General features: G+C 28.7%; 1 protein-coding gene across 2 annotated transcripts; it reads right to left on the bottom strand.

The window, feature by feature from the left end:
• Positions 1-5,980: 5,980 nt before the first annotated feature.
• On the bottom strand, positions 5,981-7,932 carry LOC145949195 (callose synthase 3-like). Of its 2 annotated transcripts, XR_014431838.1 has the most exons (5): positions 7,816-7,932; positions 7,151-7,720; positions 6,766-6,890; positions 6,596-6,689; positions 5,989-6,445 (listed from the first exon to the last, which is right to left on the bottom strand). XR_014431838.1 is itself a non-coding variant. In XM_083069243.1 (3 exons), the coding sequence occupies exons 1-3, from the start codon at positions 7,493-7,495 to the stop codon at positions 6,674-6,676; spliced, it is 486 nt and encodes a 161-aa protein (XP_082925369.1). In that variant the 5' UTR covers positions 7,496-7,923; the 3' UTR covers positions 5,981-6,673. The 2 variants fall into 2 exon arrangements, 1 of the variants encoding a protein (XP_082925369.1); XM_083069243.1 differs by having other exon boundaries at positions 5,981-6,689; positions 7,151-7,923.
• Positions 7,933-10,641: the final 2,709 nt, after the last annotated feature.

Genomic DNA, 10,641 nt, shown 5'->3' on the forward strand with positions numbered 1-10,641 from the left:
TCGCCTCCTCCAAATGTAATAGACGCCACAATCTGACCGCATGTTCACAGCGAAACAACACATGGGCAATACTTTCCACCTCGTTTCTACACCTCAAACAAAGCCCATCAGGAGTTACATGTCGTTGCACCAACAAGGTACCAGTGGGAAGAGCATCATGGCAAACCTGCCATAAGAAAAATCGAATCGACTCCGACATTGGAAGCCTCCAAATCCATTGCCACCCACCGGAAAGGACCACATCCCTATCACACAGCCACCGATACCCTGTCCGAGCTAGGTATTCACTGTTTGTAGAGGCCTCCCAAACAATGCCATCCGACGCGGAGGGATGCAGCCAAATTTGCATGCTAAGGATTCTTGCCTGGAGTTCTGTTGACAGCCAGGAGTGGAGTTGTTCTAAATGTCACCTCCCATCCTGCCACACATCTCGCACACGTAAAGTTAAATCATGTAAATGAACAAAAGGTACCTCGTTGGCAAGTGGCCCTTCATGAAACCAATTCTCAAACCAGAAGCTGGCCTCACCATCACCCAACTGGAATCGAAACCCCGGGCGCAACTCCTCAAAAGCTCTCCGCAAGGAAGTCAGAACATAAGAACCTGGCCTTTGCAATAAACTAGCAACATTTCTGTCTCTATATTTTGCCATGACCACTCTAACCCATAATTTGTCCGTATGATGAAACAAATCCCAAATCAACTTACCCAACAACGAAATATTTCTATTCCGCGCTATACACACACCCAAACCTCCTTCCTTCCTTGGTCGAGTCAGGGTCTCCCACTTCACTAAATGAAGTTTCCGTGCACCTTCCCCACTCCAAATAAACCTCCTGCTGAGTGCATCCAACTGGTCACACGTCCCAGAAGGTAGCCATTGTGTCTGCATAGTGTATGCCGGGATAGTGTATGCCGGGATAGTGTATGAAGTTATAATTTAATGGTTGAGTTGATAAAATTTACTTTTAATTTAAAGTTATTAACAATATAATCTATTAATAATACAAGAGGAAGAAGTTTGCAAGAACAAAAACTTTCTCATTTCTATCTCTCTCTATTGATTATAAAAAATAAAATTAATGAAAAATTAAATTAAAATATTTTAATAATTACAACTAATTATTATATTTTTGCAATAATATAAAATAAAATATACTGAATATAAATAAAATAAATAAATATATATAATATATATATATATATATATATATATATATATAATATACATATATATACATCAAAATGAAAGAAAAAAATGAACTTCAATTTCTAACTATGTAATCATGAAATAAGAATATGATTAATAATTAAAACAAATGAAAACATTATATATATATATATAATTTAAAATTGTATCTATCATTCATATATTTTATATATAATAATGATTTAATATAATTACAAATATGAGATTATTACATACTAAATCAATTACAATTATTTTGAAATTATAATTTATCAATCATTAAGTTAGTCTCATTGTGACTCATTTCAAATGATATATAATTTGTAAAATTTCTAAAAAAATATTTATTTAAGATTTAAATAAGTTTTGATTTATACATAGTGTAATATTTAAAATTTTAAAATTTATTGATTATATTTTGCAATAATTATATAATTTTGTTAAAAATATCATGAAATTTAATATATTTATTTTAATCAATGTATTTATTATGGATTTAAAACAATCATAATAAATGTATTTTGATAACATCTAAATAATAATTATAAATATAATAATAATGTATTTTATCTGTAATTAATGTTATTTATTACTAATTAATAATTATTAATAATTATAAATATTAATATTAATAATTATTGATTATTGATCATTCTAAAATTATTCATTCATATATGTATATATAGGAGGGATCCGTTTATTTTAGAAGTAAGTCTATCTAGATTTACTTCTAAATGCATAGATCAAATCTTAGGAGGAATTTAAAATTCTTAATGCATAGATCAAATCTGCAAATTTTTAAAAAAATTAAAAATTATTTGATACTTCGTTTCATAAATTCAAATCAATGTATAAAATGATTTTATGATTATCTATTAATTTGCATTAATGAAATGAAGTATCAAATAATTTCCAATTTTTTTAAAAATTTTCAAATTTGATCTATGCATCAGGAATTTTAAATTCAACGGTTAGATCATTGAAATTTAAGGTAAAACACGAGTTATTGAATAAAGTAAGTCTAGGTAAATCTAGATTCCTCCTAAGATTTGATCTATGCATTAAGAATTTTAAATTCCTCCTAAGATTTGATCTATGCATTTAGAAGTAAATCTAGATAGACTTACTTCTAAAATAAACGGATCCCTCTGATGATAAAATACACGGACGTTCCAGTGGACATTATGCACTTGTTACGCAACAACCACTTAGAGGAAGGGCCAAACAGGGAGGACAACGGGTAGGCGAAATGGAGGTTTGGGCCTTGGAGGGATTTGATGTTGCTCATATTTTACAAGAGATGCTTACTTATAAATCTGATCATATTAAAACTCGCCAAGAAGTACTTGGGACTACGATCATTGGAAGAATGTAAAGGAATGTATTTTATTGAATAAAGTAAGTCTAGGTAAACTTACTCCTAAAATAAACGAATCTCTCATTTATATATATATATATATATATATATATATATATTATATAAAGAAAAACTTCTGAAACAATTCCCTTTCTTTCAAAATTTACTTCAACAAAACTAAATATAAATATTATTTATAAAAATAAAATAGACTAATACGAAAATTAATTAATTTACCAAAAAAGTTGTATAAAATTAATATTAATAACTACTAGATTTTGCACATATTATATCAAAATAAGTATATTAAAATTAAAAAAAAATTGGATCAAAATATTATAATAGTTAGTAATAATTTTATATTTTTGCAATATTATAAAATAATTGGTACTTAAAATAAATATATCAACACTAAAAGAAAATTTTGAATAAAATTATTTTAATAAATAAAAAAACATATATTTTTCATAAATGGACAAAAATAATTTGTTTTGACAAAATAATAAAAATATCTAATTAATAATTTTTTTTATAATATATATAATTATTTAATATATTTGTTTTAATGAATGTATTTATTATGAATTTAAAAATTATAATAATAAATTTATTTTGATAAAGTCTGAATAATAATTATAAGTGTAATAATAATGTATTTTATCTGTAATTAATGTTATTTATGACTAATTAGCTTGTTAGAAGTAGTTTTGAGAGCAGTTAAGACAACTGGCTTTAAGTGCAACCCACTTAGGGGCAATTTAGTGTGAGTGGAGGCAGTTTTAATAAAAAAAAAGGTGAAAAAAAATCCCACCCCAATTCTTTTATCATTTCGTTCCCTCACACGCTCACTCCCAGACCCTCTCACTCCCAGACCCTCACTCACTCCCCCACTTGCTTACTCCCAGTCCCTCACTCATAGGGATAGTAATGGAGCGACTCAGGTACGAGTTTTATGATACCCTTTCCCGTTCTTGCAACTCAAATTCATCTACGTACCTGTACCCGCTAGGTATGTAATTTTCATTCCAATTTTCATTCCTGGTGGATATTAAGTATACCCGTACTCGTAGTCGTAAAAAATTATTATTATTTTTTTTTACAAAAAAAATACACAATATTTTTAACATATCGGGTTTTACTCGTACCTGTACCTATACCCGGCCAAATCAAGTATTCCCTGTCAAGGACGAGTTTGGGTATTACCTATGAATACGAGTTTATTTGCCATCCACTACAAAAAAAATCAAGTTTTAGCGACCACCAAAATCGGTCGCTATTTAGGTAAATTCAGTCGCTATTTCATTCAGCGACCGAAATAGCGACCGAAAAAATCCGTCGCTAAAACCCTAGTCGCTATTTCAAATAGCGACCGAAATTTTTTCCGTCGCAATTTAGCGACCAAAAAATCAGTCGCTAGCCAATAAAAATCCGTCGCTAACATTTTGGTCTCCTAACTTTTGGAGACCAATTTTGCGACCGAATTTTTTGGTAGCAATTTCCGTCGCTAGTTTTTGTATTTATTTAATAAAAAACATTTTATAAATCAGTCGCTAAATCGGTCGCTAAAAAACTGAAATAGCTACGGATAAAATCGGTCGCTATTTCAGTCGCTAAAAAACTGAAATAGGTACGGATAAAATCGGTCGCTATTTCGGTCGCTAAAAAACTAAAATAGGTACGGATAAAATCGGTCACTATTTCGGTCGCTAAAAATTTGAAATAGCTACCAACTATTTTGGTCGCTATTTCGGTCGCTAATAACTTGAATTAGCTACAAATAATTTCAGTCGCTATTTTGGTCGCTAAAATATACCAGTATTTTTAAATTGTTTTTTATTATAAATTTATACCTGTTAACGAATATGAAATTAACAATATATTTATTACACAATTTATAATAATAAACTAGAACATACTAAAAGACAAAATCTTATCGAAGAAAATTTATATTATAGTGAAAACTAAATAAAATATAAGTATATCAATATAGTATGCTAAAAACACAATAATATCATAAAACGTTTAAACTTGAACAAAGTAATAGTCAAATACAATAAAATATCCTGAAACAAGTAAAATAAAGAAGCTTAATTAAGGGTCTTCTGCTATGTCATCAAGAGCATCATCAACAGAATGGTCAGGATCATGAAATTCAAGTATGAAAAGTGAATATAAAAGATCCAATGAAGAATATAAAAGCACATTTCAAATATACATTAAAATTTAAAATAATTAACTGAATAAAATAGGAACTGAATATGCATAGGAACTGAATAAAATAAAAAAAACAATCATTTTTTCTTAAGATCATAAATTTTTCCACAATTGAAGATCCAATTAGCTGAAAAGAATAAGAACAATTAATGTTTTGTATCTTTCTAATCTAATCACATGGTGTGTTAGTGGGGATGGGGGCACTGAACCTGATAATCATGGTAGGTCAGCGAAGCACAACATATTGTTTAGATATTTTAACATTTGTTTTCATGAAATTAATGGGAATAGACATTGACTTTAATTAGAATTTAAAGATGATAATGTAATGCTAGCTGCTCTAAAACCACAGAACTAGCTATTTGATTTTGTTTTTGCATGGAAACTGTTTGAATATGGAATGGTGACTAAATATTGTTATTTGTTACCGTGATGTAAATTTTGACAGAGAAAATCAACAAATCAAATCATGTAGCTTTGCAAGCAATGCTGTAAAAGAGATACCAAAACATGAACCACCTTAAAAATAAATAATATATTTAGTAAAAAAACTCTAAAAAATATTTCTAAATTGATTCTTATTATGAGTAAAATAGGAGAGAAAATTTTACATATGTTATTACTAATACCTAACTATATTTTTAATCATTACTTTAGCTCTAAATTTCTTATCCTATACATCTTTTTATTTAAAAAATAAACAGTTATTTAATATTCACTAGTGTAACACAAGTATTTCATATTAAAAAAAAATTATTCAATATTATTATTTGATATGAAGTTTTAAACATATTTATGTTTGAATCTGATAAATTATAAACAGTAAAATTCCTTCTCAAAATATGACATGTAACTCAACTTCGTAATTAAGACTTGGAGTGGATGTTACTACTTAAGTTGGAATCGTTGTGACGTGATTCAAGTGGTTGTCTCTCTCTAAATACCTATGGGATTCCCTTTCTCTAAATATATGAATCTTCTCACACCCCTTAACTCAATTAAACCCTCCAAAACACACATTTTTCCTTATCCAGCGGGCTGGTGCTCCCATGTTTTTCCAACCAAATCACCAATACTATAAACAACAACATTAAAACCTACAAATTAAAGCACAACGCATGAAACCTCAAAACATGGCATCTCCACGCGACACCGGGTTACAACAGCAGAGGGAACACCACCAAGCCCCTAAACGCACCCTCCAACCTCATCCTCTTCCTCTTCCTAGATTAATACTATCTTATCAACAAAAGAAATTACAAGGCAGATTAACACTACAACTTGAAAACATTAAGTATAACAAGCTTCTCTTCCCTCCAAAGCCCAAAGTATACAAAGTGCATTTCTACAAGTTCAAAGAAGCATTCAAATTTATGTATTAAACTGGGCACAACAGACTGAATCAGCCTTCCAAGATTAAACTGTAAACAAGTTCAATTCAATTACTCATATTTTTGTTTAAAAAAACTTAAAATATGTATTAAAATAGAAAATTAACCTCACAGTTTCTGAATAAGTATTTTCATTAAAAGTAAAAAGGTCAGAATTACAATGGGTGGAACTAAATATCATGCCTCGGGGAATCTCATTATCGCCTGGTTAGCACTATCAGGATCAAGAGGAAGAATTTTGTAAGGGACTAAGATCTCTGTTTTCTCAGCAACTTTATCTTGGGTCTCCAAAATCTATAACAATGGCAATGGCAAATCAATCATGTGTGTAATGTAAAAGCATGTAAAACCTGGCAAGTTGTACAAATGTGCATAAACAATAAAGGTTCACATAGCAGGGGAACCCAATTGGAGGATGACGTCTTAGGAGCCATTGAAAATAACCTCACGATCAACTTCCATAGATTGTGTCATGTTAACAGCCTTCAAAACCTCAAAAAGAACATTAGCTGTTTGATATGCCTAGGTAAATTGTGCCCTGAAAGAAGAGACAAACTATTAGTCACACAATAGCTGGACAACATATCAAAAAGAAAATTATCTGGAGAATCTACCGGTCAGCTTTATCAGCAGCATTTTGTAAAGCTTGGATGTACTTTTTGTAGTAATGCTGATAAAAACTCTGCATCTCACGAGCATCACTTTTCTTTACCCTTCCCTTCAGAGTTGGATCATTTTCCTAACGACCATGGAACAAATTGACCCAAAAAAATCAGAGACATAGCATAAAATAATTTAAATTAACACACAGGACTGTCAAATTTCAATAGACAGCAAAGAACACACAACACAACTGAAGTGTACCACATGCATTTTTCAAATCATCAATGTATAAACTCGGTTTCATCAAAAGACATCACAGTAAGCTATATATGAACCAGATCGAGTGAAAAATGTATACGGCAGAAGCATAAAGAAATGAAGTAAGAGAATGGTTACTCTTTCAAGACGTTGAAGAAGAGCGGTTTTGAATTGGCGAACACCACGACCACTTGAATTGGGATCCAACCTATGCGCTTTCTCAAAGGCGTAAAAACGGCCTACAAGATCAACAAACACTGTCATAAGAAATTCGGATAACAAAAAAGGAAAGAAAGAAATAGAAAGAGAAGAAAGAAACATACAGTGATAAGCAACCCTGGGATGAATCTCGATGAGAGACGAAGGCACGACCTCACTGTCAATGAAAGACTCTCCCAAATTCCCCGCAGTCTGTGTCCGCATGATCCGCCTGAGCTGCGGCGCCTCCGAAGATGGTCCCGCGCCTCCCCTCGAGGAAGACATTCCGACGAGACTCTTTCTCTCTCTATCAAACTACTCGAACAAAAGAAGAAGAATGAAGATGAGAAAAAAAAAAAAAGCAGATGCACAAAGGAGAAGGGGCTGCAACGCGGGTAAGCATATGGGTCTCTGTGCTATTGCAGTGATGGAGATTCTTCAATATTCGCGAACCTCTCTGCATACCCGAACAGAGAGTTGTCTCTTTGCTAACCTGAACGAAGAACACCCCTTGCGAACACGAACGGACAACAACAAAAATGTAAATGAAGAACAATAGTAGAAACCCTAAGCACGAATGAAGAAAAGAGAAAGAGAGGGATTACCAGAAGACGAAAAAGAGAAAGAGAGGGAGAACTAGGGTTTAAGTTTTTTCATGATTTGGGTCGAAAGCCCATGGCCCCCTTTGTACCCAAGCACTTATTCATTGTCTATAATTATGCTATACTACCCTAATCACTTTTATAAGATTTAAATACCTATTTAGTAATTTCATAAATTTTATTTTTTAATTTCTACAATTAAAAACAATTTTAGTCATTTATACATATTTTTTCTCTTTTAATCTCTGTCACCTATTTATTATAAGAACTAAAAGATAAATTTTATAATGATATAAAAATTAAAAGAATTGAAAAATAATATGATTAAGTGTTAAAATGAAATATTTTTCACTATAAGAATTAAAAATAAAATTCATATATTTCAACCTTTATTCGTAGAAAACGCTCCCCTAAAACTTTCTTAATCCTTTTTATAAGACCTTTTCCAAATTATTTGTGGCATTAATTACTTTTATAAGAATAACCTTAAGTAGAAATACCTTAATTAATTAGGTAGAGACAAAAAACAATGCAATCTCAATAATTTTAATGATAATAACGAAAAAAGAGGAATTATATAGATTTTTTACTACTTAATTTTTGTTAACATTTTAAATTTTGACATGTTTATTAAAAAAAAAATTCAAAGACTAAAACTAAATAAAAAATTTAGTCTAAAAACATAAATTAAAAAAAAATTAAGAACATTTTTTTAGTATATATTAAAATTAATTAAATATTTGTATTTAAGAAATTATTACAGATTTTAAATATATATTTTAAAGTTTTTATTTTATTAAATTAATTGAAAATAAATTATATTTTATCACTTTTTAATAAATAATGAAATTAAATAAATTAAATCTTATAATGATTATTTTTTTAATGATACTAAATTAAATATTCTAATTATTTTACAATAAATTAAAATGAAAAAATAATAAATATTTTAACTGATATTTCAAATAAAACACATTAAAATATTATAATCAAAACAAATCCAGTTTAAATTAAAAGATTATAAAAATCATAACTAAAATTATAATAAATATTCTGATATTAAATATTTATATAAAAAAATTGCTACAGATTTTAGATTTTATTTATTATATTTTATAATCAAAACATATCTAATATTAAATCAAAAGATTATAAAAATTATAATTCAAATCATAATAAATAATTTGATATTAAATTTATTATATATTAAAATTAATTAAATATTTTTAGATTTTAGATTTTATTTACTATGTTTTATAATCAAAAGAAATCTAATATTAAATCAAAAGATAATAAAAATTATAACTAAAATCTTAATAAATTTTCTAATATTAAATTTAGTATATATTAAAATTAATTAAATATTTGTATTTAAGAAATTATTACAGATTTTAAATGTATATTTTAAAGTTTTTATTTTATTAGATTAATTGAAAATAAATTATATTTTATTACTTTTTAATAAAGTAAGTGAATGATAATAAATTAATTAAAATTTTAAAATATATTTTAATTAAAAATATTTTTATATCAATACAGTAACTAAAAGTATTATAATAAATAATGAAATTAAATAAATTAAATCTTATAATGGTTATTTTTTTAATGATACTAAATTAAATATTCTAATTATTTTACAATAAATTAAAATAAAAAAAATAATAAAATATTTTAACTGATATTTCAAATAAAACACATTAAAATATTATAATCAAAACAAATCCAGTATTAAATCAAAAGAATATAATTAAATATTTTTTTAAAACTTAATTAAATATTTTTATCAAAGAAACTGATACAGATTTTAGATTTTATTTATTATATTTTATAATTAAAAGAAATCTAATATTAAATTATAAGATAATAAAAATTATAAGCTTCTGTATTATATATATATATATAATTACTTTCAGTAATTTATCAATGAATCAAACTGACGTAGCGGTTTCGTAGTTGGCCCATAGTTACCCACAGGACCTAGGATCGAAACCTGGCTGTGTAATTTTAGTCTATTCATAAAATTTAATAAAAAAATTTAGCGACCGATTTTAATTCGGTCGCTAAGTTTGTTTGTATTGTTTAGCTACCGAAATTTAATCGGTCGCTAAAAATTTCAAAAGTTTAGTATTAGCGACCGAATTAAATTCGGTCGCAATTTTTTGATAATTTTTTCAAAATTGGTCGCTAATTCCGTCGCAAACTACGTTCCCATGAAACAAAATTAAACAGCGACTGATTTAGCGACCGATTTTATTGCTACCGATAAAATCCGTCGCTAATTCCGTCGCAAAACAGCGACTGATCAAATTCGGTCGCTAAATTATTCAGTCGCTAATTTCGGTCGCTATTTTGTATTTTTCTTGTAGTGATCCCTACTCACTCACTCCCAGCCCCTCTTTCTTGCTTTCCTTCAATCGCAATTCACACTTAGTAACATTCTCGGTAAGGCGATTCCATTTGTGAGGTGTTCTTTTCTCTCCTAATTCAAGGTAAAAACCCTAACTCTCTTCTTTCTTTTTCGATTTTGCATTTTTCAATGTTTTATAGAATAAGATGTTTATGGATCCCCTTTGCACTTTGAATTCGAAGTGGGAGCCATGGAAGACACCAATCCATAGAGACAGTACCCTTAGAGTAAACCTAAGTGTTTTGAAGGGTTTGTGAGCTTCCTTCCTAATCTGTGTGTTTAATTTGTGTTTTGATTGAATTGAAAGGATCCTTATTCACTTTAAACACTTAAAAATCTTCTCCCCTAACCAACGCTCTGGAATAAACCATTTTGTGGCACTATTTCATATTCTAAGGTTACCTCGCAGAGTACTCTAAGGC

Source organism: Cajanus cajan, chromosome 2 (assembly GCF_000230855.2).
Source record: "Cajanus cajan strain Asha chromosome 2, NIPB_CcT2T_4, whole genome shotgun sequence".
NCBI classification, from domain to species: Eukaryota; Viridiplantae; Streptophyta; class Magnoliopsida; order Fabales; family Fabaceae; genus Cajanus; species Cajanus cajan.